Source organism: Dipteris shenzhenensis, chromosome 9 (assembly GCF_047967505.1).
Source record: "Dipteris shenzhenensis isolate YYH24624 ecotype China chromosome 9, Dip_SZ_1.0, whole genome shotgun sequence".
Classification (NCBI taxonomy): domain Eukaryota; kingdom Viridiplantae; phylum Streptophyta; class Polypodiopsida; order Gleicheniales; family Dipteridaceae; genus Dipteris; species Dipteris shenzhenensis.
The window spans coordinates 54,599,341-54,616,851 of NC_141604.1; the positions used below are offsets into that span (position 1 = coordinate 54,599,341).

General features: G+C 42.0%; 1 protein-coding gene across 6 annotated transcripts in view; it reads right to left on the reverse strand.

Moving 5' to 3' along the window:
• Positions 1 to 1,813: 1,813 nt before the first annotated feature.
• Positions 1,814 to 17,511, reverse strand: part of LOC147898851 (endonuclease III homolog 1, chloroplastic-like) — a 95,670-nt gene continuing 79,972 nt past the window's right edge. For 5 of the 6 annotated variants that reach the window (XM_087378974.1, XM_087378976.1, XM_087378973.1 and 2 more), the window contains one exon: positions 2,621 to 2,927. In XM_087378974.1, the coding sequence (XP_087235100.1) occupies positions 2,805 to 2,927 (123 nt within the window). In that variant the 3' untranslated portion in view covers positions 2,621 to 2,804. Of the gene's footprint in view, positions 2,231 to 2,620; positions 2,928 to 17,511 lie in introns of those variants that run through there. The other variant, XM_087378972.1, reaches the window with a different exon arrangement.

The window sequence follows — 17,511 nt, forward strand, 5'->3', positions numbered from 1 at the left end:
GTGTGTGTTAGTGATTTGAAGCTTAGCTTCTGAAAGTTATTGAGTCATTTGATCTATCATAAATTCTATAGTTCTTTGTCTTAAGTTTACAATTCATCTCGTGATTCTTATAAGCATTTAATTTGATTGAGCCTTCAAGCTATGCTTATATATTAATATAAAATCTTGGCGAAAGTCTTCAAACTCATTTTTAAAGATCATAGTATTAGTAGAAGGCAATACCTTTTTGTATATATTCTTTTGAATTTTGAAGGAAAAAATGTAATCCTGGCAAATTTTTAAATTTTTTTGTGTAAAATTTTCGAATCCTGGCGAATGTTTCAAACTTTTATTTTTATTAAGGCGTAAAAACTTTCGATGCCATATAAAAGCTTAGCTTCTTAACAAAACTAACTTGAAAAAATCCTGTATTTGAATTTTGTTCATTGATGGTGGCAAAGTCATGTATTTGAATTTTGTTGATTGATGGTGCCAACAAAGAGAGAGAGATCTATGTAACAAATGCAAAATTTTCAACACAAAAAGAATCAATAAGCCCTCCTAGACCACAAGCATGTAGTAACATTGACTTTGGCAAAATTTGGGACACTTTGTAGGCTTTTGCCAAGTGTTCCACACAAAACGCATCTTCTGTCACTATCCTCAGTATGATCTTCAACCTAGGGTGATTCATTGGGAACTATGATGGCTATGCTTGATCTTTGGGTCATGAAGGCTACTTGCTTACTTGATGGCAACTGGGTCGTAACTTAGGTAAAGAATTGTTGAGTTGTCGAGGCCTTTCTAGGAACCTAACTTAGATAGATGTGATTAGTTCGTGCATGATTGAGTGTTGGTCATAGAGATGAGAAAACATGAGCGGGGATGATAAAGATGAAAGTAGAAAGTATGCAAAAGAATAAAATAGAGTTATACTCACATAACTTCCTTTTATAATGTTTCCTTACTCCACATGGGCATGAATAATTGGCTCTTTTGGGTCGATGCAGTTATTCATACATGCATTTGCAATTTTAGTTGGTCTTGTAAGGTCGACTATTATTAATGGAACACCAACTTGTAAGGGCTTCATCTCGTACGGTCGACTATTATCAATGTAATGCTAGTTTGTAAGGGCTTCATCTCGCAATGCCTTGGTCTTGCAATATATTTTTCCTTTTTAAAGCCTAACCATTTGTGAGGTCTATTGGTTGCATGGTCTATTCGCATGGCAAGTTCACGAGGTTGGCTTACAAATTTTCAACTTGAGAGGTCTTTAGTGTTGTTACTAATTTGGCATATTCTCTCCTATTGTGTGAAGTGCAATGCCTACCTTTTTGGACCCATGTTGTTTTCTTATATTTTCTAAACATGTGATTTTCTAATGCAATGTTAGCATCTTACTTTACCCATTGCAAAATAAATGACCTATCCTATATGCGCAGCTCCGCTCCAAGTGACTTATATACAAATTGTTTGCAAATGAACTACAAACCTTGTTCTAGAAGTAAAATCTTACTAGGATTGACTTAAGGACTCTATAAGGATTAGCAAACAATGGAGTTGCCAATTTAATCGCTTTCTCTATCCATTCCCTCGTGTCTTGTAGGATCCTTGTTTGTAATTGTGCTCTCTTGTTCTGATGTCTTCAATCACTCGTCCCTTGGCTCAAAAAAGCAAGTGTAGCTTCAAAGGTCTCTAGAGATGGCTCCTTCATCTTAGGTATCCATTGCAATCATATACCTAGCTTTATTAAAATATTGTTGTTAGGAGCATTCATGGTAGGCACTCTAGATTAGATTTGGATCTTGCTTCATTCATCATGTTGTCCTTTTTCGCATCACTTCCCATGGAGAGGAGCACTTGGGAGTAGTTTATTTTCTCCATTAGCAACCGAGACCCTCAGCGAGAGGCAAAGTTTACCAACATTCAAGAAAGCCTTCAATATTCCTTTGGCCAATGTCGCTATGATGGATTCCTTGAGAGGTGACACAGAAGATAAGATTAGGATTACCCACAACAAACCCTTGCATGAGGGTTTCATCACCCAAAATAATCTATTAATGAGTGCCACATGTCAAGGTCTCGTTCCTTCTTCCTCCCTATTTTTTTAAGGCTTTTTAAATTTCTAAAGGTTTTAAAATTGCTGAAGCCATCCATTGCATATTCTTTATCACTGACGCACCTCCAATCACCCACGCATCTCCGCCGTCACCATATCTAAAGCAACATATGCCCACAATTGCATCCCCTCAAAAAGTTGAAACAACATAGTTTAAAGCTTGCACATCTTTCATGTAGATCAGTCAGTGCGATGGTAAACGTGTGGCACCGAGAAATCTATATAGAAGTTCCTTTGATTGCATATGTAATATTACGCAGTAGTTAGCATAATTCAAGCATGACACAACCTTCTCTTGATAGTAAACACATCTGAGTTTTCTTTCCTTACCTGCAATTTTAGTATTTCTGTGCTCCTAAAATTGATAACCCTAGAATAGCACATCCAACCTAGTCTACAAACTCACAAAATTGGTGGAGTATAAATATATTCCACAGAGAAAATGTAGAAAATGCCCACACCTTTGATAATAGTACAAGACATAAGCAAGTCCATAGGTTTGGGAAAAACGTTATTTCTCTTACTTTTCTTTTTAAATAATTTCCTCATCCATGCTACATCATAGTTACACCATGATAACAGGTATTGGTATAGTCAGGATTGAAAGTAGTGACATTTGGGAAATAATTCATTCTCTCAAGAAAATATTCATTTGATAAGTTCCTTGCCCATGACAAAAAAAAAAGGTAAAATTTGCCGACCTTTATGATGAAAAGGGATTCTTTGGACTTCCAATCTCTTTGAATGCAGAGGGACATGTGCTATTTAGGAGACACTCTTCACAATGAGGCCGCAATGGTGTACAAATAGTTTGCCCGAATCCAACCTGTACAATGAACAATGACTCTCTCTCTCTCTCTCTCTCTCTCTCTCTCTCTCTCTCATACATCTCACATGTGGGTGCAGATGCTTGCTTTAGCGACATCACCCCATAGCTTCTATTATATTTTCTTCAATCTCATAGAGTCTTCTTTTTTTTAAATACTTAAATAGACTTTCTTTCTTTCTTTCTACTTTCCTGTCTCGCATTTGTCAAACTTCATATGAGCAACCGTCCTAGATCTATACGACATTCTCCCTCCATCCCCTCTTTCGGCAAGGGCCTTACCAAGCTTTGCTTCAGCCCACAATGGCTTGTCTGACTTACTTTATTTACTGTACTCTGTCTCATAGGCCCGCAACGCATTCTGAAAGCGTTAATACAACTTTCTTTCTTCCTTTCTCAACTCCCTGTCTCACAACCTGGCAGACACAGATGCGAGATATCTTTGCAGCTCCACCCTTGCACAGGGCTATGTATTTCGACCTTGACTCTAAGTACTAGATTCTTGTTATTTTTGTTTTAGCTTTAGTGTGTGTACTCTGCAAAGGGCCTTAGCAGTATGGGTTACTTCTTGTGCTTGTACTTTGTCTAATAGGCCCGTGAGGCCTCTAGAAGATGTAAATACATCTTTCTTTTCTTTCTTTTTTCTCTAGTCACCCCCCCCACGCCCTCTCCCTTCTCTCTCTCTCTCTCTCTCTCTCTCTCTCTCTCCCCCCCCCCCCCGGCAGACCAAGCCCCTCACAACTCCCCGCTCCACCCCTTCAGTGCGCCCCCACCCCCCTCCTCCCCTGGAACATTCTACACCTCCTCCCAGCGCCCTACAGGCCCCTCCCACCCCTTGAAGCCCCCCCCCAAAAAAAATTAAAATTAAAATTAAATCAGTTGCTGCGCCTCTCCCCACCCCCCTCGCAGTTCCCTCTTCAAGTTGCTGCTGCTGCTGTTGAGGTTGCTGCTGTAAAGCCTGGAAGTTGCTGAAGCTGCCAATTGAGGCTGCTGCATGGTGCTCCTACAGTCATACAACCAATCAATCATGTAAGAAATCTCAAAGTATCAGTGTTAGTAAGAAATCTGGCGTGTAAGAAGTCTGCAAAAGAAGGAATCTAGAAGAGCAGGGAGGAGCAAGAAAGACGCAGGACTGCATGTCCACATCATGATGATACAAGGCTGCTTAGAGGATACATGGGGGAAACAAGTACTCAAACAGGTAATGACCACCTAAGTGGCTGGGACACTGCCTAAGTCCACCTCTGATCTCCTCATGCACTGATGGGTGAGAAGGCACATGTGGATAAAGTCCTGGCCAAGATGACGAAGCAAGTGGAGAAATTAAAGGCATAATGTGAGCTGGAAAGCACCAGCACAAAGGGGAAAATGCAGGTTGTGGAAACGGAGTTGAAAAAACTCAACAAAATGAAGGGATCGCCAGAGATTGCATGCAAGGAAATGGAGGAATTGAAATCAGAAAATGCGCATCTAAGAAAGCAAAGGGCAGCCATGAGGAATATGCAGGGGAACACGAGGAAATTGTGACGTGAATGGCTGACAAACACACAGAGTTTTCACAGCAAATAACCGAGGGGAAGAGATGCTAGAGTGGAAAGAGGTAGTCAAAAAATGTCCACAAAAACAATGTGTATCAGATGCTTTAGAGGAAGATAAAATTTTTGAACGTACTTGTTAGAGGGCTGGCAGTGGGTGACACCTGGATGGACGATGCTGAAGATTCGATTAATAACATGGGCATAAATCTGACTTTTGAGGCAGCTTGGAGAGTGTGTAAAGCTGATGCACCAGCAAGGCCAATGGTGATCAAATTCAGAACTGTAGCAAAGCAAGGATGCTCCCTCTCAACTACACTTTTTGGGCTATACATTGATACATAGAGAGTCACCGCTTCGCCAACCTCATGGTATAGATACTCATATTGAAATGATATCATACCCATAGCCTTTCTGGCATTAGGCTTACAGAGACATTTAGAGCCCATAGAGGTGTTTTGCACACAGAGAGACTTGACGGTTAAACCAAGGTTATGCTCACGGGCGGTATGGCATTGACATAGTTTCGGATATCAGGGGGAGCTGGTGGAGATCGTGCAAATCTACACTCGTTTAGGGTCTTTTCAAAGGACTGGTGTTCACGGTCCTTCATGTAGCTAGAGCACAGCTTACAAAGGTCAAAGACCCCTAGCTCGACTAGAGCAATAGTAGCAACTCACCCTTCAGTTATGGGATTTACATATCATCATAATGCTTTTACAGAATATTGGGCCAAGCTTGATAGATGGTATCTTATTCATGCTCAGCAATATGATGATTATACATGTCAAATGTGGACTGATTATTCTCAACAACTATCTGATCAAACTCCACTTTGGCTCAACCTTTCATTTGGTATGCCTCTGGATGACATGCAGCTCTCTTCAGTCAGACACTTACAGGTCAATCAATTATATCTCTCACGAAAAATTCCAGCAAATGATCAGACTGGCTTGCAGGCCCTTGTTATTCCATGCTCAAGAGGATCTGGACTTTGCTTGGAACTCTTTTGTACATCGTATTCAAAATGTCATTAAGGAATATGGAAGATGGTACATGGCAGAAACCAGACAGCATATCCAGTGGGCAAAATCATATAAGCAGTAATTGGTACAGATTAGTCATCAAAGGTCTCTTTCTGCTTCTGAGCAACATTTATTGTCTTGTGTTTCTTCCATAATTGATGCTAATGATAAACGCAAGCTTTCCAAATGGCAGACAAGGGCTATAGTTAAACCTATGCTGGATAAGGGTTGTTCCTCGAAATCTTTCTTTCGGACTTTACATGCACATAGACAAAGTCAATCCATCATGAGGGTCAGGAAACCTGATGGTCTTTGGACACAGACTTTATCTCAGCTAGAAAAACAATGTTTGGATCATTTTCAGCTTCTTTTTTCTCAGCCATCTTCTTCTACATCTCAGGTTGTATTGCCTTAGAACACATTTATTGAGCTTGTTTCTCCTATTGTTTCTTTGCAAAAAGCTTCCATGCTGGAAATGTCTTTTTCAGATATTGAATTGGATGAAGCCCTCAAGCATTTGGGTAAACATAAATCCCCTGGCTGGGATGGTTTGACGGTTGAATTTTTTGCAGCCTTCTGGGCTGAATTGAAGGGTCCAATTTTGAAGTTCATTAATGTAGCCTGGCAGCATCAACATCTTCCCTCAGCTTGGAAGCATGGTCTGGTTAAGCTTGTGCCCAAAAAACCTCTATGTGAGACAATGGATGATTGGAGGCCCATCACTTTGATGCCTGTTATATATAAACTTATTGCTAAAATGTTGGTACATCGGATAAAGGATATCCTTCATGATGGACTTCATCCCAGGCAATATGGTTTTGTTCCAAGAAGGCATATACATGACAATATCTCCAATACTCTCATCGCAATGGAATATGCAAAATATTCAGCTCAAGATGTTTTGGTCATGCAGGTGGATGTGGCAAAGGCATTTGATACGGTACAGTGGGATTATGTCTCTCAAATCATGTTTAAACTTGGTTTTGGGCCAAAGCTAGTTAATGTCATATATTGGCTTTACTCAGATTCCACTGCTCAATGCTTTATAGGGAATCATTTGTCTGAGTCTTGGACTCTGGAACGATCAGTTCGACAAGGATGCCCTCTCAGTGCTTTGCTCTATGCCATTGCTTCACATCTTTTGCTTCTTTATATGGATCATCTGGTTGATACTGGACAGTTAGAGGGGCTTCAGATTTTTGGTTCACGGCCTTTCATTGCACAGGCTTATGCACATGATTCGTTCTTCATGCCAAAGAACAGTCCTCTGGAGCTTCGCCTATTGATGGATACCCTTTCAGATTTTGGGTTGGCAGCTGGTCTTAAAATTAATTTTCAAAAATCAAAACTCTTGCCTCTCAAGCATTGTGACTGGCATGCTATCCTGTGGCCCGGCCAGATTATTTTTCGGAAAACATAGTAAGACATTTGGGCTACCCCATTGGCTGGAAAATCAGAAATAAGCAACAAATATCTTGGGTGTTAAACAAAATTCAGGAAAAATAAGAATATTGGAAGCTCTCCACTTGGCCCCTGCATGTACGGCTTCGAATTGTCCAGTCCATTGTTCTAGATTATGTCCAGTTCTACCTTCCTCTATTACATTGGTCATCTCGAGATCTCTCTTCTTTTATGTCTCAAGCCATGGAGATTTTCTGGAAAACTAAGCTTCATAAAAAAGCTTTAAGGTTGCTCAAAATGGACCTGCTTTGCTCACCAAGAATGCATGGTGGTTTGAATATAATAAACATCAAATTTCATGTGTTGGCAAAAAGATCACTATGCTCAAGACCTTTTTTCAACAAGAGCAGCCTTGGTCTATCATGTTGGCAATTTTGTGTGGTCAGATGCGCACAAATGCTTATGGACATTGGCTAGTTGATCCATCGGAAGTAGTACTTGGCGAATTTATCCCTGGTTGTCCATTTTCTACTTCCTTGATTCAAGATTGGAAGAAAGTTCTCTCTCACATCAAATGGTCTCCCCATCCTGCTTCTATAGCTTCCTCACTTAGAAGGGAAAGCCTTCATTGGAGTGCTGTATTTTCCTCTCCCCTTGCTGTACAACAACCAATCAGAGCTTACAATCTTATGAAGTTGGGCATCCGGTTCATTGATAACGTGGTAGATACGCAAGGACATATTCTCTCTTTTCTGGGTAGCATGCCGACAATACAATCTTGGGATGCATCACATACCTATTTGGAAAGCTATTGCCAATCTCTTACTCCCTTTGGTTCCGATTCCAACCATGGTTGTAAGACACGTTAAGACACGACACGTTAGACACGCTTCAGACACGAGTGTCTAAAGTGTCTTAAAGATAAGACACGTCATTGTAATAATAAATATTTAATTAATATATGTATAAGTATACAAGTGTACAACTTGCTAGCATAGCTAGTTGCTTGATTCTAGAAGTACAATAAGCTACACTTAAACAATGCAAGAAGTAACAATGCAAGACTCACTACTCAAGAGCTTGCAAGTCAAGAGTCACGACTCAAGAGCTTGCAAGTCATGACTCACAATTTTAAAGATTTAACAACATCATTAATCAATACACATAAATATTATGGCAACACTCTGTCAATCACATGTCACATGAATGCAATATGCATCTCGATACATATAATTGAAAGGAAACTTTTGACTCTCAAGATTCATCCTAATCCGAATCTGCGAGGTCACTGCCACTGCTAGATCCGAAGTCACCATCAGTGATAGCATGGTTAAGTCAAACTCGATGTTTGTTGTTACACCCAACCCACTTAAAAAAACAAGAGTGTCTAAAGGTGTCTTAAGGTAAGACACGTGTCTTAAGTGTCTTATCATAAGACACGAGTGTCTTAACAACCATGATTCCAACATTGAATGTAAGAGATAGGCTTCAAGATTGGCACCTTCAGTCTTCAAGTCCAAGATTATCCTCTCGGCCTTTGCATTTATTGACTTCTATACAGGCTTATCGATTGATATTACCTCCTCCATGGATTGCTCATCATGCTAATTCTCTATGGCATCTGAATAAGTCATTAGCCTGGTGGAAAGGAAAATTGCAATTGCTATGGAAGTTGAAAATGCCATTGAAGCAGAGACTCTTTCTTTGGAGATGCATTGTTGGTATTCTTCCAGTGGGAGTGAAATTGGCTCAAAGAAGGATTGCCTCACCTCTTTGTCCAAGATGTCATCATACTCCTGAGAGTATTCCGCATTTATTGTGGTTTTGTTCATACTCCAGAGACCTTCTAGACAAGATCTCCTATTTCTTATCTCTCAGATTTCCTGCACACAGGTTCTACAGGTTTTTCTGGATGTTTGGCAAGCGATCAGCTTCTTTGTCACAGTATTCTCTTTTCTTCCAATGGATCAGATACTGGGCCTTATGGACCCTCTGGCTGCAGCGAAATCATGCATATCTGAATTCTCCCCTTCAGCACCCTTATGAGTTCTTCCGAGCCTCATTGCGGCTGTCTTTATATGATGCCTTACATGAGGAAGATTTGGATGTTTCTTGTATTCAGCTTTTCTTTTACTGCTTCTGATGGATAGGGCATTGGCTCTTTTCTCGAGCACTACCCTGATGTAAATGGATGTTTCATAATATAATTTTCTTGGTTTCACCCAAAAAAAAAAAAAAGTGTGTGTGTTTGAAGATATGGTGAGTGTCGTTGTGTGGGTGTGTATGTGTCTGTGTATGTGTGAGTGACCTCTGCTGTTCAACCTCGTCAAGGTTTCCGTACAGCCTCCCCCTTCTGTCCATATACCTGTACGGTCCCCGTACAACGTTCGCACGCTGTTCGTACGTCCGTACAAACCTAGGTTGCAAATTTCGTAAAGGTTAGGTGGACGTACGTACGTGCAGTTCTGCTCGCAGTTCCGTACAGTCCCGTCTGCATCTCCGTACAGATTTCAGAAAGACCACCTCTGCAGCTCCGTACACGTTTGTTGTTTATGTACTTCCCCGTACAGTCATGTCTTTGTACGCTCTTTTTTTCCTTCTTGTCTTGTCATATCTCAATCATGGCTTCAGGTTTGGATGTTTGTACATATGCTCAAAAAGAAAGACCCGCAGATGCTAAGCGCCGCCTATCAGAGCCTACATCACAAGATGATAAACTTACTATGGAAGCTCAGTACGTGTTTGACACCCTTAAGGATGACTTTCAGCAGTCACGACAGGAATGGGGCAAACCGGTTCCAGAGGTCACGTACAAATTGAAATTGCCGTCCCTTGTGAATCCTCTCAGGAAGTTGTCTCAAACTGCGGTTATAATTTTCTTTCCAGAAGAATCCCAGCGGCCAGTGATGTCACGCAGTGGATTAAGTCCATCCTTGGAGAATGCTTTGTACAGGGAGTGTATTTTGCTTCCAGAGGCTTTTATGAGGTGCATTTATCAGATGCTTCGTGCAAGCAGAGGCTTCTTGAAGAATCTGCGCGATCAGATGATTGCGATTGCCATCACCATCACCAACAACCCTGTTTTACGAGAAGCAGATGGTACATGCTATGCCCTGGTCCCCAAACAAGCATTATCAAAGTCTTATACGACATCATTGTCCTGTATGGGTTAAGGTTGTTAATTTCCCGGACTATATGCGTGAGAGTTTCCTGGCCTGGCTGCTTCTTTGGGACAGGTCATTTGTCCTCCACGCCCCATGGAAAACCGTAACAGGTTCTGCATTCTCTAGGACACCGATACACCTACCCCTCCTTCTATTGCAGTGGAAGTTGAGGGAGTACAATTGGGAAAAAAGTATTTTAAATTGAAGTGGGGCGTGTTTACAGGAGCTTGTTTTGCCTGCCACAAGTTTGGGCATCTAGCCTCTGAATGCCCAATGGTTCTGCATCAGCCCCCTCCCAATGCCTTGCCGCCCCAGACACGAGAAAAGAATGAGAATTTGCAAGCTAAGACAGCAAATAGAAATGGAGCAAAGAATGCCAAACCAATCAATCAGGTGCAGTCACTTGCAGGAAAAGGAAAAGAGAAGATGAAGGAATCTGCAAAGACAAATCCATGACAATATATCCAATGCCTTGACTGCAATTGAATATGCTAAGTATTTGCATCAAGATGTGCTTATATTGCACGTGGATATTGCTAAGGCATTTGACACTGCTCAATGGGATTTTATCTCTCAAATCATGACAAATTTGGGCTTTGATCCCAAGATAGCAAATGCAGTTTACTGGCTTTATTCTGGCTCTACTTCTCAGTGCATTCTTGGGGGTCATCTGTCTCAGTCATGGACATTGGGTCGATCAGTTAGACAGGGCTGCCCTCTTAGTGCTCTCTTCTATGCCATTGCGACCCATCCCCTTTTAATGTATCTTGATCATCTTACAAACACAGGACAGATGACTAGTCTTAAAATCCCTGGGGCTGCATCTTTTTTGGCACAAGCATATGCTAATGATTCCTTCTTTATGCCACAGAATTCTCCCCGGGAAGTTCACATGCTTATGACCACTCTTTCATTGTATGGTTTGGCAGCGGGATTGCATGTCAATTTCAACAAATCTAAATTACTTCCCCTGAAACAATGTGACTGGCATTCTATTCTTTGGCCAGGTCAGGTGGTGCATTCCAAAGATGTAGTCAGGCATTTGGGATATCCCATAGGATGGCATATCACCAGGAAGCAGCAGCTAAAATGGATCTTCCAAAGACTTCAACATAAACTGGAATACTGGAAGATTTCTATTTGGCCTCTTCATGTCAGGCTCAAAATAGTACACTCCATTGTAATGTCCTATGTCCAGTTCTATTTGCCTTTGCTGCATTGGTCCTCCAGGGATATTTCAGCCTTTATGTCTCAAGCTATGGAGATGTTATGGAGAACAAAAACTGCTGCGAAAGCATTGAGACTGATGAAGATGGAAATGTTGTGCTCTCCTAGGATGCATGGTGGACTTAATGTCCTCAATATAAGATATCATGTACTTGCAAGGAAGGCGACTATAATGCATACTTTTTTCCGCCAACAACAGCCATGGACTTGTATGCTAGCATCCATGTGTGTCAACATGAGGACTTGTGCTTATGGTCATTGGACTACTGATCATTGGGAGGTTGTTATTGGGAGATTTGTAGGGAAGATACCTGGCTGTCCTTTCTCTACTGCTCTGATACTTGACTGGAAACAAGTACTTTCTAAGGTCAAATGGGCTCTTGATAATTGCTCAGGAACAAACTCAATGAGGAAAGAAAGTATTCATTGGAGTGCCATCTTTGACATTCCACTCGCTTTACAGGAACCTGTACAATCTCATGAAATTGGGAATTAGATACATACATGATGTGGTAGATGATCAGGCTATGTCTTATCTTTTCCTCATGCCACTGCTTCCTATGCATTGGGAATGCATCATAGGTCTATATGAAAGAAAATTGCTGATTTATTACATCCTTTTCTACCTGTTTCTCCTGTGGCTGACACAGACAGGCTTACGGATTGGCAATTGCAACCCTCTGCTACATGCACTCATCCTATTCCTCTTCCTGCCTTAACCTCCATCAAAGCCCACAGGCTTCTTCAGCCTGCTCCATGGATTCAGCAATATGCTAATTCTCTATGGCATATAAGGAAGCCCCTCTGATGGTGGCGGAAGAATCTCGGGATGTTATGGAAGTGTAAAATGCCATTGAAATAAAGACTTTTTCTTTGGAGATGTATGACAAGCACATTGTTAGTGGGGGTCACACTTGCTAAACGTCGCATTGCACCATCCACATGTTTAAGATGTCAAGCTCCTTCAGAGACTGTTCTTCATTTGCTTTGGCACTGCCCGTGTTCTAGGATCCTCTTCAGGAGAATTTCAGATAATCTTCAGCTCCGTTTCCCGAGTCACAGATTTGGGAAACATTTCTGACTCTTTGGCAGATTTATGAGGTCTTTGTCTCAATACTCACTATTTCTCTCTTGGGTGAGATATTGGGCTCTTTGCACAATCTAGAGTGAGCATAATTTGGCATACTTGGGTCGGCAGATTCACAAGTCATATGAATCTTTCCGAGCCTCATTGCGGCAATCCTTATATGATGCCTGCCATGAGGGTGATATGGATGCTTCTTGCATAGAGCTTTTCTTTTTATGTTTCTGATCTTTGGGATACTCTCCATTTCGGAGACCTCCCATCATGTAAATTTATGAGCATATAAATATATTGCACTGGATATTACCAAAAAAAAAAGTGTGTGTGTGTGTGTGTTGTGTGTGTGTGTGAGACATGTGTGTGTACCCCCCACACACACACACACATATGTATGTATGTATGTACCGAACTGCTCAAGCCACGATCTACTTCGCAACTTGCTCGACCTGCTAGGCCACAACTGCTCCATGACCTGGCGGCAACCTTCTGTAAAGCTGCTTGATGACCTGATCATGAACCTTATGCGTGAATACAATTTTCCCCACCTTGCTGCTTCGTCAGGCATTCTTGAATCTCCTGCGGCCAGCTATTGCGTATCGTGCTGCTCACATGGGTTTTCGACGCTGCAACCTACTGTCACGCCTAGCCTTTGAGCTGCTGAACCCTCCATCTTGCAGTCTAGCGCTTCGTCCGATCCTTCAAACTCTGTTCAGCCAGCTTCGACTCCTTGCTGCTGTTGCAATTCTCTATGCAGCTCGTTTTCAAGCTCTTTCCACATCTCATTGGCTTATGTCGCTATCTTTCTTTTGCTTTTCACCTGCTCACAGCATATGGGTTTGTCGTTGTGTGGATGTGTCCAGTGAGCTTCCCTTGCTGTTTCTTTCCTCTTCACCTTCCAATGGTAAAGAAGGCAGGTGGATCATTATGCAATGTCTTAGTCAAGGTGAAATTCTTGAATTTGCCTCAGTTTATGCACTTCAACTTTCTCATTGTAGAGCTTCAATCTGGGAGACAATGCAACAGTAATCCTGGAGGCACCACGCATTTATTTGTGGGGATTTTAATAATGCACCAAAACAAGGGGATAATACACCTGCCAACACCCACATACTAGCACTTGAACGTTATCATTGGTCCCAATTTATCTCTCGGCTCAGCCTTGTAAAACTTTGAAATGAATTGAAACCTATGCTTCCTGGATATACCTTTCAACATAATGCCCATTCCTCGTATTGGGCAAGATTGGACCATTGGCACATGGGAAATGCACACCAGTACGATGCTCTCACTTGCCAGATATGGGTAAATTTCGCCTTTTCACATTTTGATCATGCTCCTCTATGGCTGAGATTGTCCTTTCATGAGATGTCACATGACAGGTTGCCGAATAAATGATTCCTTATAGTTCACAACAGCTATTTGGAGTGTGATTAGTATAAACACAATTTTTATCATGCTATACCCCTCTTTGGGAACAAATTCAGATTGATCTTCATTATGCCTGGAATGCTTTTGCCTCTCGTATGCGGTCTGTCATTTAGGAGCAGGGGAAGAGTTATTTACATAACTTACGCAAAGCGATTGCTGATGCTAAATTCAACTATCAAAATTCGACAGAACTCATCCATTTCAGAGATTTAACTCAGTCACAGCTCATGTGTTTATGTAGGCCAGACATTTACAGAGCAATGACCATAGGAAAATTGTCATATGGGAAACAAAAGCCAGGCAAAAGGATCTCCCTGATAGAGGTTGTTCTTCTAAGGAGTTTTTTAAAGGCCTGCATCATAAGAGGCAGACTCAAAAATTCTGCGGGTTTTGGTAGCTGATGGTGGTTGGACTTCCTCTCGGATGCAGCTTGCTCAGGCATGTATCACTCATTTTGCTCGACAATTTGGCGATCTGGGATCTGATTCACAGGAGGCTTTGCTTGCAAGACGTAAGCATTTACAGCATCTCCAATTATCACTCCCGTCAAGTCCATGCAGCTGGATGCACCTTTCACAGAAAGGGAGTTGTGTGATGAATTGAAATCTGTCGTAAATGGAAGTCTCTAGGTTGGGATGGTCTTACTATGGAACTCTTCCTTGCACATTTGGATGCTCTCAAGCCTGTTTTATTGCATATAATAAATTATGCTTGGGAAAATCAGTAAATGCTTGACGCTAAGAAAGGGCTGGTCAAGCTACTCCCAAAAAAGAATCTATGTCAGTCATGTGTTAATTGGAGAATCATCACACTTATGCCGGTCATTTATAAGGTGGTTGCTAACGTGGTGGTTGATAGAATAAAATGTTTTCTACATGATGGTCTGCATCCTACCCAATATGGCTTCATACCTGGTCGCCATATCACCGATAATATTGCCAATGCTTATGAATTTGGGATAGAATATGCAAAATATACACAATAAGGTCTGCTTTTGCTGGAAGTAGACATCGCCAAAGCATTTGATATTGTTCAATGGGACTTCATCTCTCAAACCATGCAATGTTTGGGTTTGGGGGATAAAATGCAGCATGTCATATATTGGTTGTACTCTGACAGTAAAGCCGACCACATCTTATCGGGTAACATTTTTGACCAGTGGAGTTTGCATCGACCATTCAGACAAGGATGCCCGCTCAGCTCACTACTATATGCAATAGCTACTTATCCGATGCTTCGATATATAGATTACCTTGTGGATACTGATGCCTTGCACGGTTTAGAGATACATGGCGGAAAGCCCATGCTTGCACAAGCTTATGCAGAGGATTTTTTCTTCCCCCCCGAAAAATACTGAGCAAGATCCTTCACACTCATTGTCTATCCTTGTATGGATTAGCTGCTGGTTTCATGTAAATTCTCGAAAATCGAAGCTTATGTCTTTACATGCTAAAGAGTAGCATTCCTCTCTATGGCCTGGGGAAATTGTGGCTGGATGGTCACTCACCAATTGGGAGGAGACTGCCCGACCAGAGGCGTCACTGTTGACATGGCCCACCGAATATAGAGACCTTGGTGCACGCCCTCCACCACAGTGTGAGACGACCAAACAGACACAAATATGAGAATTTTTGCAGCTCACAGAAGGGCCACCATGGCTCCTGGATATGTCTTCTGACTCCTACTTTGACTCTGAGTGTAGCAATTAGTCACTAGTTTTGGATTTGGAGTCTGAATGTTTTGTAACTTTCATTAAGTCTAGTATACTCCTCAGCCCTTTGTGGCTTGTATGAGTATGTGTTCCTTTGATTTTGTACTTTGTTTCATAGGCCCGCGAGGCCGTTCGAAGATGTTTATACATCTCTATTTATCTAAGAGGCTTCGACAACGATTTCCTACTGTCACTTTTGGCAGATTTTTCTGGTTGTTTGGATTTCATCCTCAGAGACAGGGTTTTGATTTATTTTTTGTATGGGTGAGATATTGGACCCTATGGACTTTATGGCTGGATAGAAATCACAGAGTCTTTGGTGATCCACTATTTTCATCCTTTCTTTTTTTCAAACGATCTCTGCAACAATCATTCTACGATTGTTTTCAGACTCGTTTGATAGATCAGGATGTGTATACAGCTTATACTGAGATCTTTTGTTGAGTAGTAGCTACTTCGTTTTGAAGCAGCTATGAATGTAATTATTTCATCGAAATAAAAGATTTCTTCTCACAAAAAAAAAGAGTGTGTGTGTGTGTGTGTGTGTGTGTGTGTTCCTACAATTCTAATAAGATACTTACGAGATCATTCCAACATTGTACTTTCTTTACACTTCAGCCTTACACTCCTGCTTCTAAATGAATGGTCCTAGCCATAGTTAGAACGAGTCCTATTGCAGTAATGTTCTGGCCACGAAATCTATTTGTACCTAATCAGCTGTTTGAGCCACACTTTAAGCTCCACGTGGTGATCTTGTTTGGTCATAAAAGAAATTTTCAGCAAAGAATTGTCTTCAAAAAAAACATTGGGAGCAGGAGCAGCACTAATCTCACTAGTAAACAAAGTTTCAATAGTGTGACCCCGTGTTAGCTAATACTTGTAATCAGGCTGAATATTCGACCCTCATCTTCGGCCTACAAGGGACCATCACCTCACCCAACTTGAGGTACGTGATGACTCACAACTAGTGTGATGGCAAGTAAGTGAAGACTGAAAGGTTCGAAGTGAAAGTATGATACCACGCCATCAACCACCTATGGAATTTGGTCAAGAGTTCCAAGAAGTAATGCGACATATCCCAAGGTCTCAAAACAGTGTTGCCGATTGCCTAGCACCTGTGGCTTGTGTTCAAGTGGTTCATTGAAGTAGGAACCGGTACCACCCCAAAGGAAGCGGACAGCCAGCATGCCGGTCGTCATTTGTAAGGAGAAAGAAGGGCACCTTGTCCACCTACTCGGCAAGGCCGCCCCCGGAGGAACAGAACTACTCTCCTAGATCCCACTGGGCCTCCCTCAAGGACATACCCTCCCAAAGCCAAAGGCAACATCTGGAGACATCCTGCTCTGAGATACTCGGAGGATCAATGTGCCACTCCTTCCCCAAATGTCCCACCACTCTAATCATCTGCCAATGAATCCCATCCTGACTCCCATCCATCTCTAGGTATCTCTCAGTGAGTGCCTGGAGTAGGCCTCCAGGTCCTACATGGAAAAAAACAGGCTACGTGCAGCCTCGCTGCATCATCATCCTCAAGGGGACACCAATTCGAGAAAACTGGCCCAATTATCTGCTGTCCATCCACACACGAAGTCCCTCCTACCAGGACTCAGGGATAGCTAGGTCAATCTCTCTCATCCGTTGCCCTACTCCTCGTAAATGTGCTAAGGCGCCAAGCCAAGCCTCTGCCTCCATGGGTAATCTGCTCCATCAGCCAAAGGGGCCGGCCGGTCCCACTGTGCCCAACCAATGTGAGAGCATACGCCTCTCATGATCTCTGATCTCTAGGTACCAAACAAGGGGTTGACACTCGAACCCCACTCTACATCTATGCTGAGCACGAATGAGACCCCTGCTAATCTTTGCCAGACCTTATTCAGGCTCCTCATCAAGGAGGAACCCTTCCCCATAAGGGGGGACTTTGAGAAGATCCATCTGTGTGAATGCTGCCACTGTCCCCCAGTGTGTAGGGTGAAGAGGTGAGTGGAATAAAAGAGGTGCATCATGGCAAG